General features: G+C 34.1%; 1 protein-coding gene across 1 annotated transcript in view; it reads left to right on the forward strand.

Annotated features, from left to right (window-relative positions):
- The window catches only part of LOC141450303 (uncharacterized), a 97,248-nt gene that overhangs the window by 62,438 nt on the left and 9,631 nt on the right, over positions 1 to 25,179 (forward strand). Inside the window, exons 4-6 of the mRNA XM_074120607.1 lie at positions 17,203 to 17,337; positions 22,546 to 22,919; positions 24,223 to 24,502. Of these exons, the coding sequence (XP_073976708.1) occupies positions 17,203 to 17,337; positions 22,546 to 22,919; positions 24,223 to 24,502 (789 nt within the window). The remainder of the gene's footprint in view (positions 1 to 17,202; positions 17,338 to 22,545; positions 22,920 to 24,222; positions 24,503 to 25,179) is intronic.

Consider the following 25,179-nt stretch of genomic DNA (forward strand, 5'->3'; position numbering starts at 1 on the left):
AGAAGAGCCACTTCATTAAATCGATTTTTTCCCATCCTTACCAAATAAATTTCTTTTACTTTTTTTTTTGCAACTTTTTACAAAATAGCTACTCGTACAAATATTCTCTTTAATCTCTACATAATCATTTCATTTATGCGTAGCTGTAACATTTATTTCAAAAATTTGACCAAAAAAATTCATATTAGTGTACTTTTGGGGGAGCAAGTTAGTTACTCTTTCCGCTAAGTGTTATATTTGAGAAATATCGTGCTTATCGCTTAAAATATTAACGAGGATTGAGTTGCTAAATACTTTTTAATTAAAGGAAAATGCAGATACAGGAAGTGACAAATTCCTGATAGCTTCTTTGTTTTCAACGATTCCATCAGCTATCTTCCCTGTAAGCTGCCCCTGGCATGAAATGGCGACACCCAAGTGTGCAGATCTATCTTAATAGTTAATAGAGACATTAGTTTATTCAATCATCTCAATGCATTATTTTGTAGAGAAAATAGTTCTGCTACTATCCATGTATGAATATTCCAAATTGGACGAAATCTTCAAAACAACCTTGGTCTCATATTAAATCAAAATTTCACACTTGATGCGTTAACAGGACTTTGGGCGTGTAGATTTCCAAGGACTTTTTTTTATTAATTTTCTATTGTATAAAAGCTACATAAACACAAAATTCAAACAAAAAAATTGTGAAAAGATGCATCTGGTTTCAAAGACTCAAACAAATTCTTAATTGGAGAAAACACTATCGAGAAAATAAATTTCATAAATATTGATTCAATTTTTCCTTAATTAACGTTTAATGAAGGCTTTTTTTTTGGTATTTTATTATTATCTTTTCTTAAATAATTACTGATACTGAGTAATCTAAATTAAAAAATACAAAAAAATCTCGACCTCTGCTTGGCTTTCGGCCTCACAATATTTCAGATGTAATGAATAGATGAAGTGGCTTAGAAAACGCGTGCTATATTTTCACTATTTAGTTTACCACAGAATAAGGAGCGAAACTGTTTTAGTTAGGATATTGGGGCAAAATTCTAAAAAGAACGGAAGTGTCACTTTAAAGAACAGGATTTTCAGTTTTCAAAAATAGTTTCAACAATTTTCTCTAAAATATTAAGTTAAATACTGAATGGCGCAAAAGTCTTTTCTTTTAGGCAATAATTTTTGTACTGAAGGAAGTCGTGAGAGTGCAAATCACTTAGGCTTTATCCTAAAACCAATAGGCGCCCGTAAATTCCTTGTCCACCCTAACCTGTAGCTTCTTTGTTGCCTTGTGCGCCTATAGGCCTCGGTATCCTACTCTGCCGTTGGCAGAGATCGTGCATTCTGATTTCATTGATTTAAGAAAATAGAAGTAAAATGACATGTATGGAGCGCTTTACCTTCGCAAGAGAGCAGCAACATCCACTATCAAGTTCCTAGTTATTATGTGCTTTTTAAATTCTTATATAAAATATTATTCAACTTCTTTCTTCTTCTTCTTTGTCATCATCTGCCTACCACGTAAGAACCTCATTCTCAGAAGTCAACGTTTTATTTGGTTGCTCTGTAAAAAAGCACTTGGTTCTTTATTTAGTATCATGGGTTACTCTTATCTAGATTTTGTTAGAGAATTGGATTTTATTGTAATGAACAGTGATTGTGGTGTTTACAACTTTCAATTGGTCAGTGTTCATCCCAGTTTTTACAGGAGGATCCAGGTTTTGAAGCTACATCAGTTATCGATCTAGCAGGTAATAGCAGATAATATCGTATACTTCTGAGCAACAGATAAGGTAGTAAATACTTTGCTACATGTAAGTATTTGTTAATATCTGGCAGTTAAGCTCATTGTCTTCCGTGAGCATCCTCTCTTGCACCCATCTTGCAGTCCCATCGGCCTATTCCATCTCCTTCCTAGAATGCCTGCCAACCATTCAGCGTCTGCGTTGTTACCTCCCTGCTCGCCAATCATTTCTTCACCTCAGCTTTTCGCACAATAGATCTTCTAGAAGTATTAGGTAGAACTTGAACGTAGTGACTCCAGGCACTCAACTACGTTTAAAAGTGCTTAGAGGCACTTGCGCTCCTGTACTCTTGTGTATCATACAATCGTGCGATTATTTCAAGACAATCTGCTATTATGAAATCTATTATAGAATTAAAATATTCTTTACATGAACAAATGTCTCTGCTAAAATCCATGTCTGTGAATGTATAATATAGTATAAGAAATGAAAATGGGAATTAAGGAAATAGTTCCACTATTTTTGATAACATTGCACTATACTATAATGGCGGTTTACGTTCACAATAAGAAATGCAAACTTAGCACTCTATTATGTTTGAATTATAATGTAGAAATAAAACTCCATAGAACATATGTTTAGGGTTCTTGAACAAATTAAAGTCGTTTGTCACACATCAGCGGGAGGATCAGAAAAATGTAAAAAATAAGCAGAAGTTTGTGCCGTATTTCAGGGGATTGCAGTGAAGTTATTTCCGTTGAAAAATCAATTTTGAAAATCATTTATGGACGCAAAATTGCAGTAAGAGAAAGTCATCGAGGTTTCGCTTTAGATTGACCAAGCTAAAGATCTCAAAACTTACATCTCTTGAGGAAAATAAATTATTATGGCAATGTACGAGTAATATCAATACATGAACATCTTTTAGCTCCGGATCCGCTCACCTGGTGAGTGTTGGCTAGTTCAGATGTAGTTAATATAATTGCCAGTTTTGAACATACCAATTTATTCACTTGGACCATTTGCATTTAAGTCTATTAAGCGAAGTGGGTAACATTTATGGCCCGTAAAATTTGTGCGAGATTAAACTAGATCAGAAAGTTAACAATGATACTGGAAACTGGAGACACTAATTATTTATGACATGTTAATATTTAGTTCCTTTGGCAGAGCACCAGTTATTTAACGACAAAACCGTGGCACATGTCTGTGTTTGTCATCTCTAGTTCGTTAGAGCATATGTAATGTACCCTCCAGTTAATATAGCACTCCCTAACAATATATTAATATGTCCAAGCTAATCCGCCCACATCTATATTCTTCTTACTCGCCCCACCATCACACTCATATGCAAATATTATTACGCCATTGATTATCATTATTCTGCTTTTGTAGCTTAATGTTCACCAGCCATTATTGATGTAACTTTATTTTTTTAATATATGTAGATAAATTATTTTGTGTAAAACTCAACATGGATTCGTCCTTCCTAAATTATTATTATTATTGTCTAAGTCCAAGGATAGTGGGAACCCTATCCTTACCTTCCTCAGCTTCAAGAAAAAAAAAAGAAAGAAGATCCTGACGTGAACCAAACACTCGGTAGTCCAAACAAACTGTTTAACAATGTTAAGGGAAAACAGCCTAACTACTCCACCGTGGCTCCGTCGGCCAAGGTCCTGATCCTAGACAAACAAACAAAATGAAGTAACTCAACTTAACCTTCTTGCCACAATCTTCTCGCTTCTTCAAACTCAGAATTTTAAAACATATTTCCAATTTTTACTTAACGTAAGTGGCCCTTTGGAAGCCAATTCCTGCTCAGAATGTCTGAAACGTATTATTATAGACTATTATTCAAATAAAAGTTACAGATCTTTAAAAATTATTAATTATTTGACATTTGTGTTCGCTATTTCATGAGTTGCTGGCTAATAATGGTAGCTTTGCGAGTTTAGTATTTGTTTTCAAATATTTATTACACTCCAAAATCGGATTTTATTCAAGGGAAGTGAACAGAATGGCAGGAACAGAACATTTTTTTTTGTAAATTGGGAATCGCTGTGGCTAACACAGCAAGTTAATAATAAACTTGTAAAGTTCTAAATTCCTGGAATGGTCAAGAGTTAAAAGTAAGTAGTTAACTTTGATCTGTATTAGAACCAGATGTACTTATTGAGTTTACCCTACTGAAGGGTTGATTGGGTTTACTACTAGAGTATCTGGTACTTTTCTACCTTAAATTCTTAGTTCAAGTAAATCTGTTTTTTTTTTAGCGTAAATAAACATCTTGTTCATACAAATAGTTTTGTGAGTGTATTTGGGTGGTTAGCCAAACTCAAAAATTGAACCTCCCAAAATCGAATGTTGGATTACATTTTTCAAATAGGTGTTACTGTTACTAAAGGACGCGACAAAAGAGTTTTGATCAAAATCGATCAACTGAAATAATTGTCTCTTCACCAATATGATTTTTAAACAACCGTTTGAAAGAACGCCTCATCATACAGAGAAGAGAATATTAGCGCACTAAGATCTGTAGTCACTAGGATCCGTCAAAATGCTAAATCGCTCAGGGATCACTTGATCCAATCAATCTCCCGAATACAGTGCCAAGATGATTTGCATCCTGCTTACATTTAACCTGTAAATAAAGAAGTTTGACTTTATATCGGCGAAGCGTAGGGACGGACACCTCCGTAGAGACATTCATTTCAATTTGTGAAATGAGCTTACATTAGTGTCCTTATTCAGCTATAATTAAGCAATTATTTACATTCAGAACTAGACACTCAACAACACGGTGATCCCCTCCTAAGAGTCTCTACAACTCGCTTTCTTGTGATAGACAGGTAACCTGTAACCTGAGATCACTTTCTGGAGATTTATGTAAAGAATTTATCCAGATTGGATGAGGTATGTAACTAATTTTCTCAAACTCAGAGGACCTTTAAATGCCTGTTTGTAATGAAAACTAAATTTTATATTTGATATTTTGAAATTTGATACACTATTTTCACTTCTCCTTACCAGTAAATTAAATATAGATAAATTTTTATACGTAGGTAAATTAAAAGCCGCAACCGCACTTAAACTGCAATGCAGGAGAGCAGCACAGTGCAGAACTAATTCTATTATGTGCCACTCACCGCTAGAGAGCGTTTAACTTCACTTTTACTCTGCTTTATTTTATCTTTTTATAATTTCGTATATTTGTTAATTTCTCTTTAATAATATTTAAAATTGGCTTTTTATTTCGTAAAATGTAAACATTTAATGTTAAATATTTTTTGTACAACTTGATTAATCTTAATCAACTTGGAAATAGAATAACATGAATAGAGGCGAACAGTCAATGAAATGGTTTCTTTCATGGTTTTGTAGTTGTATGGTTCTTCGACTAATAATTGGAATTCAACAAGTTTTAATTAAACATTTATTTTGAGAGCCCTTTCAAATGATTTCAATTAAATAATTGGTCGAAAAACTTCATTTGATTTGATGTCTGACTAAAAACTTGGCTTTCTTCAATGGCTCGTTAAAAAAATAAGAGCTCTGTTCCCCATTTTTGGAATTTGTATTTTGAAAACTAACCTTTTGTGCCGAAGTTTGATAGAGATCAATTTGGTAAAACTGCACATCTCGTTATGTTAACTATTCAGGCTTGTTTTTTTTAGCTTTTTTTGTCTAAGAACGCTGAAACTTAATAGCGAATACAATTTTAAATAGAATCATCCTTTCCTTTACCCTTTATATGATGTATGTTTAAAAAATAAGAAGAGTTAAATCGTCGTTTATATGTTTGTAAGTCACTTTGTCATTTACAGGCATTGGTTAAAATTCAAATTCCAATCTGTACAAATAAATACATCTTGCTGATGAGGGCTTACAGAATATACAATGAGCTCTTAGCACCATACCTTCACTTAGGACTGAATGAAAGAAGCCAGTCACTCTTGGAACTCTCCAGAATTTAAGAGATTGGTGAGTAAGAAGGCCCTCAAGTAATTAAATGATCTCTCTCCAGGCTTAAAGACAAGCTAAGAACTTCAAGAGAGATGACCTAATTGATGAATTTTCCATTTGGAAGCTTTACTCCAATGCTTTGTAAATATATGTACACCGTACAGCGTAGAAAGACGCATTACGATTCGTCTGTAGACTGAATATTGGAAATGTTATGTAGATAATTGTTCCGTTCCGTATATCGTAAAAGTGATTTTATCACAGTGGTTTTTAATCCTCGATTTAATTGACACTATCGACGAACTCGCTTGGATATCGATACGTCCTGGTTATTACAGTAGCGGTGGCTTTGTCGTCTTAGTGAAAATTAATTTGTGTTGTCTTACTCACGTTAAATTTAATTCGCCGTCTTGATCACATCCTCCACTTACATTTATTGTTGCAAACGCCAAATGTTTTATAACTATAATTGAATTACTGTGGTGTTTTCATTCAGAGACCAGAGCTAAACAATGGTTTACTAAACCTTTTCTAAGAATACTTTTCACTTACCTAAGGGAAGCACAAAACATGAAGTTTAGATACTTTTCAAAATGGGACACGATTGTAATATTCGGGTGAACAGCATTAACTGAACAAAATACTATCTAGAAAGAGTTTCACTAGAACATAAGTAGCATTTATTTAATAAGTTGTATTTAACGTAAATCAGTAGGTTTCAGTATTTTATTTTTTAATGCTCATTAATCAAGTCAGTAAGTAGAGTGTTTGCTAATAACTGAGAATAATATTTACTGTGGTAGTGGTTTACATACTTATACATATATGTTGCATTAGAATTCTTTGTAAAGCTTCACGTTGGAAAATACATCAAGTAGGTAATCTCTGTTGAAGAGAGCAGGTGACTACACGTTTCTCTAAGCCAGGATAGAGATCAGGGTTGGCCACTAGCGGAGGGCCTCCTTTCTCACCCCGAAGAGTAACTCTTACCTTTTCATCTACTATGTACTGACTCAACTATTAACTTTACTCAAGAATCTACAGCTTTATATCTATTTACTGACTAGGTTAAGAATAGCTTTATAACATTCGTAAAAGGAAGTCTTGAGAACGTAGGTGGATCACTTTTATTTGAGACATTCGGGGAGATCGTTTTGTAATGGACATGAATAATTTTTCGAAATTTCCAAATTAGGATTTTTAAAAAACGTATTACTGAAAGTATTAAGGGATATGGCTGAACGTTCATACTGATATTTGGTTTAAGTGCGAAGATAAAACGCGACCAAGAGAATATTTCCCTCCAATTTTAGCAGAATACTCCTCCTCCTCCGCCGGAAGTGGATCAGGAAAGAATGACTTTTTCGAGTTTACTCTTCCAGAGGGTTTCTCTTGAACTTGGAGAAAAGTACATCTCTTTGGATGAGTCTTTTTCTAAGAGAAAAAACTCTAAAATTTATGATAGAAAACATAATAATAGACATGTAATTTATGGAAGCTGCTTTTTAATTACAGAAGTTTTTTTTTTTTTTTTTGAGATACCACTGTCCTCCTCATTTTGAAATCTAATGAAAGATGATAATTGTTTGTTATTAAACAAACAATATTAGAAAAAAAAATCACGCAGCTCAACAATTTCTTAGTGTGAGAATAGGCTCCTGTATTGTTGCACCAAATTCTTCAGGATCAAAGATATTTTAGAGTTTGATGCTGTTTTAACAAAATATCTCCCTACACAGGAGGAGATGGATAACTTTTTGGCGGGAGCACGAATTCTCAAGATAAAACTGACTTGCGCCATCATTACTTATTACCGCACTCGCTCAATTCTTAGCTGCTACTGAATAAAAGTAGAAAAGTAAAAATAAATAATATAATGAAAGGGTATTTCCATCTTTGCTGAATATGATATCAAAGCGAATTCGTAAAACCACATCCCATTAAAAACAAAAATAAACTTTTATTTTTACTTATGTCTTTCTTTAAAACTAATGATTCTTGATGTTAATTGTTATTGTCTTTTCTTTCTTTAAAAACATTCTTTCCTAGTTGTTATTAGCGTAGTGTTCTAATATAATGCTGTAAGATTAAATTTACATTGAGTATTCAAAAACAGAAAATAATTATTGGGACTGCAACGGGTTGCTCTAGATTTATGCCGTGGATCCCTACTGCAACGGATTTCGTCGAAATCTGAAGCACTCATCAAAAATTTGTTCAGTTAGCACTTGTATAACTATTTCAGGGACTAATTTGCATTTCACCTTTTCATTTTACCGTTAAATGTAAAAAACATTGTACTGAGAATCTGTTTTCAAAGATTATGTTTCAAAGAATTATTATTTATTAAAGGGATGACATGTTTTCCCATAGCCAAAGGTTTTATCAATTAAGTACTTCCAAATTTCTAAATAATGGTTAATTTAAACTAAAGAAAAACGCCACGATAGCGCGCAGTTCGAACTGAAAGCTAGGATGCAGTGTGATATGTGAATCTCTCGATTTTAACATTGGTACTTCCGGTGGTATCGCTGAATATTGAATTTGGCGCTAAGAGGGAAACCTCCTCAGAGTTGTCCTATATGATTTTTTTTTTTTTAAAGAAAAAGTTACAAAAGAAAATATAGCTTTTTACATAAGTAATTAATACAAAGAAAAAAAACTGCAGAAGTGGTTTTCGTTCAAAATGAAGAAAAAGTAAAAACAACCCTTCTGGGATGGCGCACTTTCAGTGTGCTGTTTTCTACAAACAGTGAAGTTTAGGGACATTTGATCCTGGTTACTATGAAAGGGGTCATCCTTTCAGAATAGCCTTTCAGCAGCAAGCCTAACCACCCCTCCTCCTAAAAGTGCTCCTAAAGGAAATTTTTCTGAAAAACTGCTTCAAATATAAGCTCCAGATCTATATGAGTGCCTTGAAATACCAAGTTTAAAACATTTAGAGTCAGTTTTCAAAAAAATGTAATAAAAAAAAGAAAACTTACAAGTTAAGTTTAAAGGTTCCATATTGGCAAGGAACATATTATTGGCTCTCTAAACCAGCACTACATTTGAAGTGAGTTTTTCCAGTTTTGTATTATTTCTATTTCGTGTGCCTCCTTACTATTCTCCTTCTTTCTCAAAATATCTGCAATTATTTTTTTTTTTAGACAGATGAACTATAAAATTCATATTAATAAAGAATTTGAGATTGAAGAAAATCAAGAATTCTTATTTTTGCTGATCAATTATCAATATCAATTATCTGAGAATTATCTGTTGTTACTATGCTTTCTGCTGGTTATCATGAACAATTACATTGTTATATACAAAACCAGGTTAGTTGATAATTAATCTCAGGAAATATTTTCTTTTAATTAATCAACATTTAGAAAAGGAAGAGGAAGTATAGATGTATACTGTTATTTATTGTTTGGCAACTCAATAATTTAAATGGAATTGTGCTAGTTAATAATTCCCACACTAGACACCGCCCCGTTAGTAATTTCTGATTCTTTGTAACACCCCTCTCTTTACATTTTCATTGCTGAAAGCGCAGTAACCTACGTTAGAGCATATTTCGTTAAGACGTGCACATAGGCTGGTAACATAGTGTCGTTCAACAGTTTCTATATTTGCGTGAGTATTCGTTATTTATGATACTGTTTTTTTTTTTCCTTTTTTACAATATCTTAGTTTATTTACAAATAATCAACTAAATTGAATGTTATATTTTTTTCATATATCTAATATTTCATTAACACGAAATGGAAAATAAGCGGATGTTATTATATTTAGATAACAGAGATTTCTATTTTATTGCTTTAAAACAATATAAAATAAATTCTTTCTTTTCTGAATTACATATAAATTAGTGGCTACAAATTCAAATAATTTCATCAAACTAATTTATATGTAATAGATTTTGGCAATTTAAATCCTAAGTAATTATTAAAGTAAGTAGAACTGCCTTGAGTTATTATTCTACTTCGCTGCATTACTTCTCTTATTTCTCACAGGAGGAAGTGTTGTATATTTTGTTCAAATTTAATTTGGTTAGCATGACTCAAGAATGTCAAATGTAAATTTCAGAACGAAAAGCCTTGGAAAGTTCCCAGAAGATGAGTTGGTTTAGGTCCCACAGTGGTCATTACTGAACGATTTGAGCTGAAGCTTTGAGATCTTATCGAAAATGCTTTATCACATAAACTGTCTATCTCGAATCTTTTGGCTGCGATTAAACTTCTATGAGTATTATTCGAGATTTGGAGTTTTACTTATTGAAAGCTGTACTTAGTATTATGAGGATTCACTAATAATACGATAGTTATGGAGAGAAGCATGATAACTCCATTTCTATGCAGCCGCTGTAAAATGATTTGATTACTTTTCAGAAAACTAAAAAAAATGAAAGAAATGATATTATATAGTCTTAAATTCCATCCATTATAATATTTATCTCGAACAATTATATGCTTTAGACTCCACGGTAGCAGAGCGGTTAGAGGCGAGGCCCGCATTGCTGAGTAGTATTAGGGAAGTAGGTTCGATTCCCAGTCTAGGACTTAGATTTATTTAATGGTGAATAAAAGGAATTCATAGTATAGTATGTTTACTATCCGCTCCGCTAGTTGGTTGTTAGAGCCATCCTAATAACGACGCAGCAAGAACACACATTGAAAGCGCACTTTAGGAAGGAACCTAACAAAAAGAAAACATCAGAATTATACCAATTGTCTATCTAATACCGCTTTCCTTGTCTTCTCGATGACTTTTCGAGAGAACAGAGTTCCCAAATGAGCAATGGATCTGAACTAGCGATGAATACTTAGGAATGGCAAAGCTACTTACCCTCTCCAACACATTTTTCTGAATGTTGCTCCAAAAGAGAGAATCTCCGCTGCTTTATTGCCTTCTTCTTTTCCTGTTGAACCAAGATAACAAAGTGTACTGCTGGTTATCTTTTACTTTCTTTTTTTGTAACCAGATTCTACTTTTGCCTCCATTCGTTGGTTTTGTTTAAACAACTTTCATCACCTCCTGAAGACCGGGTAAGCTCAATACCAACAAAACTGGAGCGTCAGCGTCTCATGTTTAACGTATTTCTGAGAATTAGTTTAGTTAAATTCCTCAAGATTTCTATAACTATGCTCTCTTCTCTTTCATTCGTTCATTTGTCCATTTCTGCCGAGTGAAAACTTTGTTCATTAAATTTTCCATTGGTTTCTTTAGAATTCTGAGTGCGAATTAATTAAAGGATGTCACATATTCCCAAAATTTTCTCAGTTTGCCACTGTGGGATATTTTAAGTTTTTTTTTATATTCAGAAAAGAAATTTACATGTTAGTACATTATGATTTTTTAAGTAAGCCTTACGTCTGTTTCATAAAATGTGGGTAGTAAGAGTACGTTGTGAATGAGTAATATTGGGAGGGACGATATTACTGATTGCAGAGAGGATATTCCCTGGAAGATCGCCAAGTTTCCTACGGCTCAATAATGCCTCCACTAGGTACAGCTCTAACAGAATGTTAACCAAACACAAGTTAAAGTTAAATAAATTGACATGGTTTACCTTTTGTTTTAATTCAATGTTCAGGAAAACAAATTGTCAATACTCACTTGTCTCTTTCAAGCTCGGCTGTACTTGAGAATCTATGAAATTTGAACATTCTGTTATTTTTATTTTGTGAGTTATTGTGATAACAAAGGTAATCAAAATACTTAGGATTTGTTTTCTTTTTTTAAATCCAGTTGAAAAGCGCTTGAATGGAATTGTTATTCTCTTGAACAATATCTTTTTGGATTTCGCCTACCGTCCACTTACATATGTCAGAAAAAAAATTATCTGCGTGAAAGTTCTGTTATAGTAAATCAACATTGAGGCTAACATTTAAGAAAAATGCAGAAGTTTTAGAATTGGATTAAGAGAAATCCTGTTAAAAAGCATTCCAGATTATAAAGTGGCTTCAAGTATCGGGTAAACATTTCGTTTATTTGGTAAAGTGAGGACAATTCATTTAATCATTTTATAGAAACTTGTTTAGTTTGCTTCCCTGGAATTATTTTATTAACGCAGAGGAAATGCTCCTTATTGCCATTTTCTTTTTTTATGTAATTACATATATAATGGCCAAAAGAATTTTGATAACCTTGGAATTTCTTTAATGTCTGCTTAAATTATTCAGCAATACATTTTTATTCTACCTAGTTTAATGTAGCTATCATTCTGACATAAACAAACACAACTGCTAGCATTAAAGTAACTTTTCCTTTTTAAAATCCACTTTTGTCTTTACTGGCAAACCTTGACGGAAAAATCGTTCATTATTTAGTTTTGCAGGAGGCCTTAATACAAAATTAGCTACATTGTGATGAAAATAAGCAGTAGAAACTTACAAGCGACAGAGAAACTACCACCGCTAACCCTATTACATTAGTTTGCTTAGTCTCCCTATAGCTATTGGCTCCTACCATCACAATTATTGCCCTCGAAAGCGCTGAATTCGAACCTATTGAGGGAGTAAAAACTAGGAAAAGGCAGTCGAGTCCGATCGGAATATGTTTTTTTGGACCACGAACACAAAATCTGATTAAAAACCTCAGTAATGAATGTATCCTACTGGATTCTCCTGTGACTCCATCTTAATTATCCTCAAGTTATTACTGGTTGGCAGGATTACACTACAACTAATAATATTAATTAATGACAACAAGCAGGATAATATTAAAATTGAAGAGTGGAGTAAACAAATTGTGGTACCCCTGCTAAAACCAAACAAAGACCCGTCTGAGTTTACGTCATACAGACCAATAGCGCTATCATCGTGCGTGTGTAAGACCTTTGAACGCCTAATAAAAACGCGTCTTGAGTGGTGGATTGAAGCAGAAGGCAAGCTCCCGAGTCACCAGACTGGGTTCCGTAAGAAACGAAGCACACAGGATGCACTCTCCAACTTCGTAATGGACATCCATAATGGGTTCTCAGACAATATGTTCACTGTTGCTGCTAATATAGATCTAACCAATGCGTACGACAACGTCAGCATTTCAGTCTTGGTTAAAAAAATGATAAACATGGGCGTTCCTTCTCGTATAACTACTCACATCTATAACCTATTTCATGAACGGCTGATATCAGTACGTCATAAAGGGAAAACATATGGGCCACGTCATACCCACAATGGATTACCACAAGGGGCGGTACTTAGTCCCATTCTGTTTAACCTATATACGGCGGATATGTGTACGACGCTGTGTCCTTCCATCAAAATTTCCCAGTTTGCAGATGATATCATCCTATATAGTAAAGCGAAGTCACTCAAAGCAGCCACTGATGCTCTGGATACGGCTATGTACGCTTTTAATGACTGGTGCATCAGTGTAGGCATGTCTATCTCTGATAGCAAGAGCAGTGTAACCATCTTCACGAGACGTAGAAAATATAATGCGACATCCCCGGTAGTTCTCGGGAGATGCAGTCTACGACTAGAAACAGTGATGAAAACTTTGGGAATGTATTTGGATGGGAAACTCCTCTGGAGGACTCACATAGAATATCTCATAGCTAAGTGTGAACAGAGTCTGAATATTTTGAGATTTATGAATCATAAAATGTATGGAACAGATATAAAAATATCCTTGATGTTATACCGTCAGCTAATTCGCTCCAGGATTGATTACGGCTGCTTTCTCTATGGGGATTCCGCTTCTACACATCTCCAAAAGATTGACCGCATCCAACACAAAGCCCTTCGTACATGCCTGGGCGCTCTCAACTCAACCCCCATTAACGCCTTACTAACGGAGGCAAAGGAACCTCCTTTGAAAATAAGAAGGAACCTACTAGCCTCGCGCTACATCGCTGACAGACTGCCCTTGTTGAATCAACCCGTCATTCAGAAAATAAGCAGACTAGCTCCCCGAATCCTCACTGAAAGTTATTGGTATAAAAAAAGTACACCAATTCTTGTACATCAGTTCTGGTCTCTGTCGCAATTCATGCTGTCCCTACACCGGAGTACCCATCTCCCAACATTTTCTTTTGACCTTGAGTGTACACTGGGAGCTCCAGAATGTGTCATAACTAACTTCTACCAGCATGATAAAAGTATCTCTGAATCGGCAAATAATGAATACTTATCGGCAAAACTAAATGCCAGGTTCCCAAGTGCGTACTTCCTCTACACTGATGGGTCTAAATCCCCTGAAGGGGTGGGATGTTCAGTGTATGACTCGCAAACCAACCTCAGTAGACTATATAAGTTACACCGCCATGCCTCAGTCTTTTCGGCTGAACTCACTGCCATCAATAAATGCGCAAATCTAGTAGCCTCGACAGAGGCACAAACAGTTGTCATACTTTCTGATAGCAAGAGTGTGCTCAACAAGCTTAAATGCCCCGGGCATAAAGCCGATTTCACGGTGCTCGAAACTGTCCACCTCCTGAAGAGAGCGGGTCTTAGCGGAAAGACAGTTCGATTGATATGGATTAGGGGCCACTCAGAGATAACTGGCAATGAAATTGCAGACTCTAGGCAAAAGAGGCAATACGCCTGGAGAATCTAAAGCTCGAGAAACTGTTACCTTCAGATATAAAGAACTTCTCTAAACGTTCCTACTACAGGGCATGGTCTATAGATTACGAAAAATCAAAATATGCCAAAGGTAAATTTTACACCTCACTGCAGCCGACAATACCTAAAAAACCGTGGTACTCTGACTTCGCAGAACGTAGAAAGTTCACTACTACTTTGATACGACTGCGCTTCAACCATAACTTCTCGCCCCACCATCTCAGCCGTATAGGAATTTCAGTCCCTCCAATTTGCTCTTGCCCTTCTGATACAATTATAGACGCCAACCACCTGATCCTCGATTGCAATAGTCACCAGGATGATAGGGACAAACTGTGGAATGCAGTCATCAAAGCGAAATGTCCACTTCCTGCCAACCTGCATACCATCCTCACAGAACCAATATTCGAAACGTATCTGGCTAATTTCCAATTCATTACCAAAAACAAAATCAAACTTTGAAAATAAAAATAAAAACATAAAACATAACAGCAACTAAAACAAAAATAACAATAGTACTCATAACACATCCCATTAAATAATACATTGTACATCCCTGGCTAATCTGCACAGACAGGAAGCCAACAAACAAACAAAAAAAAAAAAATATTAAAATTTAACCATGTTGTTTCTATCAAAACAATAATAATTTTGAAGTAGTCGCTACTTATTTGTATTACTGTCACCTAAAAAATATATATTTCCAGTTTTTGTATTCATAAAAGCATATTCAATATTGGTACCGATAAAAAAATATATATAAATGTTTCATTAATTAACATTAAGTATTTAAGAAAAACATCTTTCGCATGACAAGTACTTTAACTTAGAGTGTGGCTTGCTATTTTGGCGAACTTTGCGAAGTTGTATTTTGGAAAGCGTTGATATTATGTCTTGAGGTCAACTTAATTCGACTAAAAAATAAGGAACTCTGCACCATATTCTTGAACAGCTGAACTCTATGAATATTACTACAAAACCAAATCATAAAGCTCTTGCCAGAAATCCGTTCCTCTAGTGGAGTTGAAAGCTATTGAATTTTCTGCAAGATTCCCTCAATAATTTGGAGCTCCAACAGGCTTGCCCATTGTAGCATGACCATTCGGACACATTCTAATCTCTAACTTTCGCTTCCACTCCTCGTTTTTCCATTCTGCCATAAAATTGTCTGCGCTTTCCTACAAACATGCTCTATAAGAGGCTACAAGTTCAATTCACTATTATACGGGTAGTAAACCTTTCTTCACAAACTCTCGTCTTTCTTGAAAGACCTAGATCTGTGCCGCTCTACTTTCCTTCTCTTCGTGAACGCCACAGCAGAACCCTTCTCAGGATTATGTTGTAAACATGGTCATTTACAACTTGCTTCTGTTTGCATGAGCTAAGCATCACCTGAAAATAAATTCATCATCATCTGAATGCATCAGCCCTCTTTGATTTATCTAGCTAATGCACCTCATCATCAACGACGCACTAATGGCTATGACAGTTTCACATTTTGATCTATTAAGTGTTCATTTTCGTTTTAGTGTAGGATCCTCTTCTTGAGTAATATTGAAAACACAATAAGGTACCCGTATGATTCAGAATGGCAAGGTTAACTGGATTATAAGCAACTCAAAAGCCCTGAGAAACCAAGCCAATAGGTTGACCAATTTCCAAAATTTTCTCAGTATAGTTATCTATGTCTTAGACAGCCTATTACCCTAACGTGGACATGACATCCAAGTAAGTTGGCATAATATAATTCAAATGAAGGAAGAAAACCGTTCCAAGTATCGCAACAACTATTCAACTAAACTGACAATGTAAAGACAAGCCTAGAAAACAATACCTACATTCTATAAGTTAGTGATGACGTCATTCCGTTCATTTCCATTTCAGATTCCTAAGTTTCCATTTAAGGCATTCCATTTGAAACCCCTCGCATGAACTAAAAGACAAATGAATATTATTCTGTTATCTCCATTTTGTTACTTCTCAATTCTTGACTAAAGAGCTAATTTGTTTGTTTATACTCTTTACATTCATGTAATTAAAAACAAAAAACATCCCATACTATTAAAATACACAAATGTTATCAGAATATCGACAAAAGCTAGAAATCAGTACAGTAACACGGTTAGAGTTCATATAACTCCAAAAATTTCTTTGTACATCCCGTTATGTATAAAAAAAAATTTGAATTGCTGGGAACGAGGAACGGACAACTTGTGAATGAGGTTCAATGCCGTGTGAACTCATATAAGAAGTATGTTTCAGAACAATGTAAATGATTTGTTTTTCTTATTTTTACTAATGTAATTAGTAATAGATACTTGACTGAAAGTACATTTGCTTATTATTGGAAACTCCGATTTCTTCCTAATAGAACGGTTAATTTTTAAGATGATCAGTTTCAATCTTTTACTCAGGTCAATTTTGTGGACTCACAAGAGCCTGAATTTAAGTATTTAGCATATATCTACATATAGCTTAGCTGCCTTTGAGCTGAAGTGGGCGATTCAACTGTGAAATAAATTTACCCTAACGCTCAGGGTTGACATCTCTCGCATTTCATTTAATTAATATTAATCTTAACATAAAGAGAATGGATGTTCACATTGGAATAATATGCCACTTTTTGTGAAAATTTTTAAAAATAATAAGAATTAATTTAACAAAAAATATATTTAACACAAATATATTATTTTCTCAGATTTATATAAGCAATAGTGTTAAAATAAGAAATGAGGAAAGGGAGTGTACTGTGACCAGTTTTGTGAGCTGTCAAACTGTAGCCGACTTCCTTCAAGGATTACTGTAAACAGTTACTAAAGATTAACACTTCACCTATATCATCGATTGATGATTTTATTGTCATTTTAATCAGTTACATTATTGAAAAAATAATTAAATAAAAATGTTGAATATTTCGATCTGGTCAAGAAAAGAATGCGCTGTTTCAGATGAAGAGCAGAAGGAGAAAACTGAGGAACGTAGATGGCGAGATGGTTCGAGCTCGCCGCCCAGATTAGAGGATGGTGCCACCCAGACCACTCCGACCAGTGAGGCCGAGCAGGATGATCAGCCCACAATCCCAGGTAATCTGATGAAGTATACACCAGAGCATAAACTACTGCTGCAGGGCTATTCAGCAGAAGCTATACGTTTTCTGAAATCCCCCCTTGATTACACTTTTCTTTGTTTATGAGTCTATGTCTTGGGACTAGACGAATTGGATGTTGCGTGCAGAAAGGCATACGCCAATGAGGCGCAAGGCTTAGCACGTGCGATCATTAAGAAGATTGGTTGCTTCCGTGCCCCTTTTGTTTTAAATATGCATAATTTGATGGAAATTTCAAAGATGACATTATTGATGACACAGTCAGTAAAAGTTGTAGTTGATAAAATAATGAGAAAATATTTGTTACTAATTTACACTCTTCTGACAAAGCTTTGTCATGATTGCTTTGTATTCTTCAGTAACAAAGTTGAATTCATTGTACTGATATTTGAAATGAGTGCAGCGTCATAGAATTGCGTTTGCTTGCTAGAATCACTTTTCTCACATTTCAATCCCCTTGTTTTGATCGTCGGTCGTATCGGTTGAAGTTGTTTGCTTAAAATCTTCATCTACATATTCTTGTAAAGATTATGAATAGATTTTCGCTGACCATTCTAATTTTTCATGAAAATTGTTCTGACGGTTTAAATGATTTTCTATCCAACATTACCGAATCATTTGTGAAGCAAATTTAAAGTGTTAAAAGCGGAATAAACAAAAACTCTAATGGGTCCTTCCACACTGTTTATTCTGATCAATTTTACTTCATATATTCTGCTAAATTGCATTTCACTAAATTAATTTACATCTTGCAGTACCTAACAAGATCAAAGTCAAATCATGCCCTGGATAATGGCTAATTTTCTGCTTTATACACATTCTAGTGTTGCGTGTTTTCCCACTCACCTTTGGAATATGTGCATGGAAGTGACAAAAAAATCAGTAAATTTTAATAATGCATGTGTACATGTATTTTCATTAGTAAACTTTCTCTGTTTTATTTATTTTTAATAATTTTGTAAGGTATAGTGCCATTATTCAAAGAACTTAAAGTGTGTTTTTTGTTTGGTGATTATTGTGAGAAATTAGACAATGAACCTGTGTAAAAGTGTAAAATTCATCCTCTGTAGAAAACTGTTAATATCAGATATGTAAAGTATGTTTTAAAAAATGTAAGAGTTGTAGTCACGGAGGGGTGTGCCGTAAAGGATGGTATTGGTAGAAGCAGGGCAGAATCCCGAGTACTCTTTATATTTGTCACATCACAGTACTTAGTGTTCGTAATATCTTGGAGAAATATGGAAATGTTTTTTAAGGAAAAAAAAACTATAAAATTTTCTAAGGATTAAAAATGTTTGCTTGATTTCCAGGCAAGAAATATTTACAAATATCTGTTGTCTTCTTAAAATTGTGTTCAGAAGCGGTTCCAAGTCACTGATGTATTACCAAATAAAAAAAAAGAGTGCTATTTGTAATTTAGTGCTTATTCACTGATGTGACATTGCTCTGTACTTATGTAGTGGAAATTAATTCTAGGAAAAGAGAGAAATTATCAAATGAAATATTTCTTAGCCTAATGGGAGTCGAATTCTTTGCTCAACTCCTCTTCTGCATTCTTGAATGATTCAGAATTGTTTAAAGCTGTGTTTTGCAGAGAGCAAAAAGGGCCCACTTGAGGCCTGAGTGCTTAACTTCCCTATAGAGATCCTGATTCCAGATTAGATTAAAAGGGTATTTCCTTCAAAACATTCTGATTAACTCTCAGAATGAAAATAATTTGTTCTTAAGTTTGCTGAGAACACAAGGCCAACAAAAAAAAGTTTGTTTTTTTAATTACAAAAAAATATGAAAGGCCTTATTCTAAACATAACTTCAAACATGGTTTTCCATAATTAATCAACCAGATATAAAAAAGTAACCCCCAAGAAGTTAATGAATTTGTCAACCTGTTCAGCACACTTAAAAGGATTTTTTCACTCTAAATGTTTGCCTTATTCTGTTTTTTGATCAGTAGCTTTCTTTTTATATTATTTAGCAAATATTACGCAAAAAATTATCTCTTGGAAGTGTGCTTGCTTGGCCATGTTGCATACACACACATATTATGCAACTTTATGTACAACAAAATAAATTTACTGTACAGCCGCTTTATCCATTTAGCAAAAAAAAAAAATGCTAAGAAATTAATTACTTTAAACAATTAATCCCTAATTTTAGCAATTAAATAAACATGTCACTTGCGTTATTCTTGCGAAAGAATAAAGGCATTTCAATATCAGAAATTATGGTTGACAATGAAATCTCACTAGAGAAACATTACCAAAAAAAAGAGTAAATTAATTGACTGATTTTTACCAAATTAGAGTCGTGAACAGGGTTGGATGCTCATAATTTCTAATTAATATTTTTTCAACAAATAAAAAGTTGCTGCACACAGGATTCATACTGGGATCTCCCACTTACTACTCAGCTGTCATAACTATTAAACCGAACCAAAAAAGGAAGCCTATGAAAAACACATTATAATTGAAACAAAAAAAACAATACTTTTTCATCTATTAAGAATTTTTTTCATAAATGTTCCTATTTAGAATATTATTGAACATCTAGTCTTTGTGACGGATTTTGTGAGCAATCTTCCTGCAAGCTGTTAGACCCTTCCTGATAACATTCCATGAATTTGGGATCAATATACATCTCTCCATACCAGTTACAATTTCAGTGTAATTTTATATATTTATATTGGGAGGATCATTCACACCTGCATTTAAAGTGTGAGTCATTATTTTTTTATTGTAGGTAATAAATATAAACTAGAGATCGGTTTTAACGGAGATAATGTCATAATGTTTTCTTTTTATTTTTAATCTTTATCAGTCTCTAATGGGCCTGTTCAGGAATAATTACATTTGCTTTATACTTCATCTTCTTTATCCGCAGGAGAGAAATGGTCTTTAGACTCAGCAGTTCATAACAAGTGCATGAGTATATGTCAGTTGAATTTATCTCCAAGAGTAAGATGGGCAGACAAGCACAGCCTCGGGCCTAAGCAACAACTTGCCTCCCCGTCTGGATGATGACTGCTAGAAATAAAGATGGGAGGCGGAATCCCTTTGAGAAAAAGAGGACCGATCTTCCCGGTTCTAGTGCCGTTAGATATATACATATTTAGGCTCTTGACAAAGCTCAAGACTGTGTCTTGTCGTTTTCCGCACATTTTCTTTTGACTCCGAAAAAGTTATTAAATCTTAAGAACAAAAACTAGCACAAAGAATTATTTAAGCATAGGAAAGTAAAACAGCGTATTTAGTGCATTGACTCTTCAGTCTATCATGACTGCAAACTCTTAGGTCAGTTATTAGTTTGGGGAAGGCCACCCGCCAGCAGGTAAACATTACCCTGATTGGAGAGCTTGAATCTTGAAATTAAGATAGAGATAAATAAGGCAGGGTATCTGCCTATACTTCTTTAGGGTATAAACTTGGCCTGAACTGAACAGACATATTAAACAGCAGCTTATGAGAAGAGAATCAATCACAATACGCAGAATTAGAATTATGTCCTATTGGAATGCTCTAAACACAAATAGCACGACAAAATTTGGAGTCTTGCATTAGGGGTGGTATGATCCCTGAATAAGGATAATGAATGCTAAGCAAACTGTTGCTGGAGCCAGATTCATCAGCAAGAGTGCAATGGACAGGCTTTATTTTCTTCGAAGAATACTATCCTGTTTAGGACAGGCATCTGATGGGATTCACTATCAGGGATTAAACGGGACAGAGATTGCCACCTCGCATAAAGGAAAAAAGGCCAAGGTAGCAGCTGACCCCCACATAACTGACAAGCCGATACACTGGCGTCCTGCGCTTCGAGAATACTCCGTTTTTTATTTCCCATCCCCTAATTAATACAACTTCTAAATGCTCTCATGGACTTGTCCAGAGATGAGTGATTTATTCACTATCCAGCTGGCATTTAAATCTCTTAATAGTTTCATGAAAATTTAAATAAAAGAAAAAGGGCAAACTCTAGTTTAATCTTAATTTTAATATCTCTTAATAACGTTAATGCGTTTGCTTCAAGATTGTTCTGTTCGGCTAAATAGTTTCTGTGCAGTCACAGAACGAAAAAGTTTCGCATAAAAATTTAAAAAAAAGTGTAAATTGAAAGTATTCCATGTTTTACAGGTTTTCCAAATGTTCTTCAAATGATGGCATCGCGGTTTGTTTAGAGGAGTTTGGGAGTCTCCTCATGATTAACGTCATCTTAAGATTCTGCAGGTTTCATCACCTCCTATAACCACCTTTCCCAGATGACCCATTTTTTATATCAATGCCGTGTGATCAAACAGTTACAATGCGAAGCTTATTTTCACTCAAACCAAAAAACTCACGATTCTCATTCAGTTTTAATTTTTCTGTCAACTCCTTGCTTGCCTTAGTCAAAAAGAAGGCTACTCTAGGCTCTGTTGACTTCATTTTTCTTTCGAAGCTTCTTATGGTGAGACTATTGCCTGCTCCAGTAAAGGATACATACTCTTTTATGTTGTGTATATAACTTGATTGATTACAATATTCACCATTATATAATAGTGCTTTTTCCCTACTGTTGAGTAATAAGTACATTTCATTAATAAATTTCATTTATTAATTCCATTAATATATCAATGTCAATTCCACTTATAAATTCGACTTTATTGTTTCAAAAAACGTAAAACGTTGCTTTTTAACCAGTGTTTCATTATCAAAATTTTTAGGAGACTTTGAGTTTTCTGTTAAATACAAATGATTGTGTCGGGATACGGTGTGTGGATTTTCCGTTCTAACTTCTTTATGATTCCCTTGATACTTTTGCAATGAGCGGTCATATTACCAGAGCAAAATTAACGCTCCACGTTAATCATCTTTCTCAGTAATGTGTATGGCGAAGAGAGAAATGAACCTGATCAAATTAAAGATTGTGTAACCGCCCTTTATCAATTAAGGATCCATTTGTGCAAATTCACGGTAATGAATGTCCACACATTGCAAATGTAACTAGGAAGACAGAAAGGATTTAGAGTTAAGAAGTTCGCTCACCGTATTTGCACTGATCCCAAAGGACTACCATTTATTTATTTTTATCTTGGGTTAACTATAAACCTAGTTAGACAAAAAAAAAACTGTTAAAAAAGGCTTGGCCAAAAGGCTACTAATTAGAGTGATTATTCCATAAACAGTAATATTATTTTAACATTTTCCAGAACTACCAGAGAAGAAGGAAAGATATATTGTAGAGACTATAACGATGACCACAGTCACTGAAAGAAGAATAATCAGGGAAACGGCTGCAGCTGATTCGCTGCCGTCAGAGCCAATAAGGACTTCTACTAGTAGTTCCACAAGCCGGGGTATCTCTGATAATGAGATGACGTTAACTTTCAAACTAGGATCAAATTCTCTGAAACCGAATTCAGCCCTTAGACAGCTGTTTCCAAGAATAGCCTCGCCACCACCAGATAAGTCACCTGATTCCGACGATGACTCATTACAAAGTAACTTGATTAAGAGAACTATTGAACGAAATACTCTAAGAAGAAGCCTAGTCAGATATCCTGACATTAAGAAAAGGAATCAGGTAATGCAACATCTTTTTTCTCTTACTTCTTTCTTTTTTCTCAATAAATAAAAGGTTTTATACTGTCTTGTAAACAAAAAAAATAAAAAAATAGGCCTTCAAAAAATTACTGTTCCATACCTAAACATAAATATATGAAAATAGATACATGTTACCACAGTTTATATGAGTATAAAGTAATATGATAAACGTTTCCTTGGTTTATTTTACTCTGTTATGCAAAATTATGCAACATGTCCTCTTTTTATGACAGTTTGCATGAAATGTGCAATTTACTTCAGTTTGCTAATCAGCTGTAGTAAATACAAACAATTTAATTAAGTATTGAATAATATTACGAAATCATTCAAATATTCATTTCTCGGCGGATTATAAAAATGTCAGACTTACATTATTTGCAGTAAGAATTCTGGTTCATTATTATTACACATGTAGAATTGTTTTTCTTTGTTGATTGCATTAAATTAACTATGTATACGTAGTCTAATATAGAAATTGCAGGGTGTCAAATGTTGTATACTTGATGAATACGGTACTGAAATGAGTGCCAGCTCCCTTAGTTTGACCAAGATAAATGTGTTGTCTAGCGTTGTTAACAACGTTCTGTTTGAATTCTAATTAAATTCTGCTTAAACGCCTTTTCAGAGCTCAGTTGTTTCAACTTAACCCGTTTAATTATAGAAACTGTAAAATTACACTGCCAATTTCCCAAAATTTGTTACCATAACTTTTATCCTTAAAGAAAATGAGTCTCTAATGCAAACTCTGGAGTTTAATTATCGGGTTCTAATGTTTATAATTATTGGCAATTATTATTTCTCTACAAATGCACATTGCACAATCTATTAAAAAAATAAATTTGCTATAACATAGAGAGCTCCTTGGTCGAAAGGATCATTATGAATCACATTATTCTTTCTCTACAATACTTTCATATTACTGAAGTTACTTATTTTCTTGAGACCTAGACTATTGTTGCCTTACAATTTAGCTTCTCGCCTGATTGAAATGCTTTCTTAGATTTGTGAGGTTGTTCTGTTTCGCCTGCCACGGCTAACATTGGAAGGGCTTAACAATTCTATCTCTGAGCCTATTGTGCCAAGGCCTCAGAAACCTAAGACTAAGACCTTTGAGTGAGAAATCCTCAAAACCAACTTCTAATGCGGATGAAACTAAACTTTTAATAAACAAACGAATCAGCAAAAACTCAGTTATTTTTATTCAATTACACTGTATAAAAAGCTGACTACAAGTTTAAAATGTAATTTTATTCTTATAACATAATCAACGTTATTATTTTTAGGCTAAGAAAAATGAAAACAGTCTCGTGGAAAGGATTAAGAAGTTAACGTGTGATATAGATGAAGAAGAAAGGAGCTCACCAACAGGTGAAGAGTCTAAAGAAGAATGTAAAGTCCCTGCCTACAGAAAGATCACAGATATGTTTATCCGTGGGAGTAATAAAGAGCCACATCCGGTAGTATTGCAGACTCCGCCTTCATTGGACCATCAGTATCCTTACTATCAGCCATGTAACCCACCAGATTTAGGCAACGGTCTTCACAAACCTAGAACTAATGAAGGTGAGAGCCATATGAGAGAGAACATATCCTACAATTTATTACGTGAACGTAATCTAACACTGCTTCATTTTATTTTTTACTTAACAAAAAATTGTTAGTGTAAATTTTTACTATAATTTAATTATTCTTCTCTAAATTTTTTTAATGCAAAGGTTATTCATTAAGTCTGCCAAATGTTCAAACATGATGTTTATAATATAAATGCTTTAAAGATTATGTACCTAAAAAATAATTCATTTTTCTTAAAGTAACTGGCCCTAAAATTCGTAGAAGTTTGTTTAAATAAATTTCCCAATCCCAATTGAGATAGTAAATACATATTTGTATGTAGGAGACCCTTTCAACTTAAAAGGGGAAAGTTTTCTACAGAATCTAAACATATAATACCAAAAGGTAGATTAGCAGTGAGGCAAATCCTTATAAACTCTAGAACAAACTTCATTAACCTTTAGAAGTCTACTGAATGATATTGTAAACTCATCTTTATGTATGCAATCGAAATATGGGCCTTTGAAAGCTTTTGGATGTCCCACGTTTATAGTTTTTTAAACAAATGCCAAAATCTCCTAATATTTATCTTCAACTCGAGATTAGTTAGAAATAAAGAAACTAATGCTAAAAGATGTGTCTATTCACTCTTTTTATTTCACACTTTTATATTTGCGATTTTTTTCTTG

The sequence above is a fragment of the Rhodnius prolixus genome, unplaced genomic scaffold (genome assembly GCF_049639745.1).
Source record: "Rhodnius prolixus isolate KJV_2025 unplaced genomic scaffold, Rpr scaffold_2, whole genome shotgun sequence".
NCBI classification, from domain to species: Eukaryota; Metazoa; Arthropoda; class Insecta; order Hemiptera; family Reduviidae; genus Rhodnius; species Rhodnius prolixus.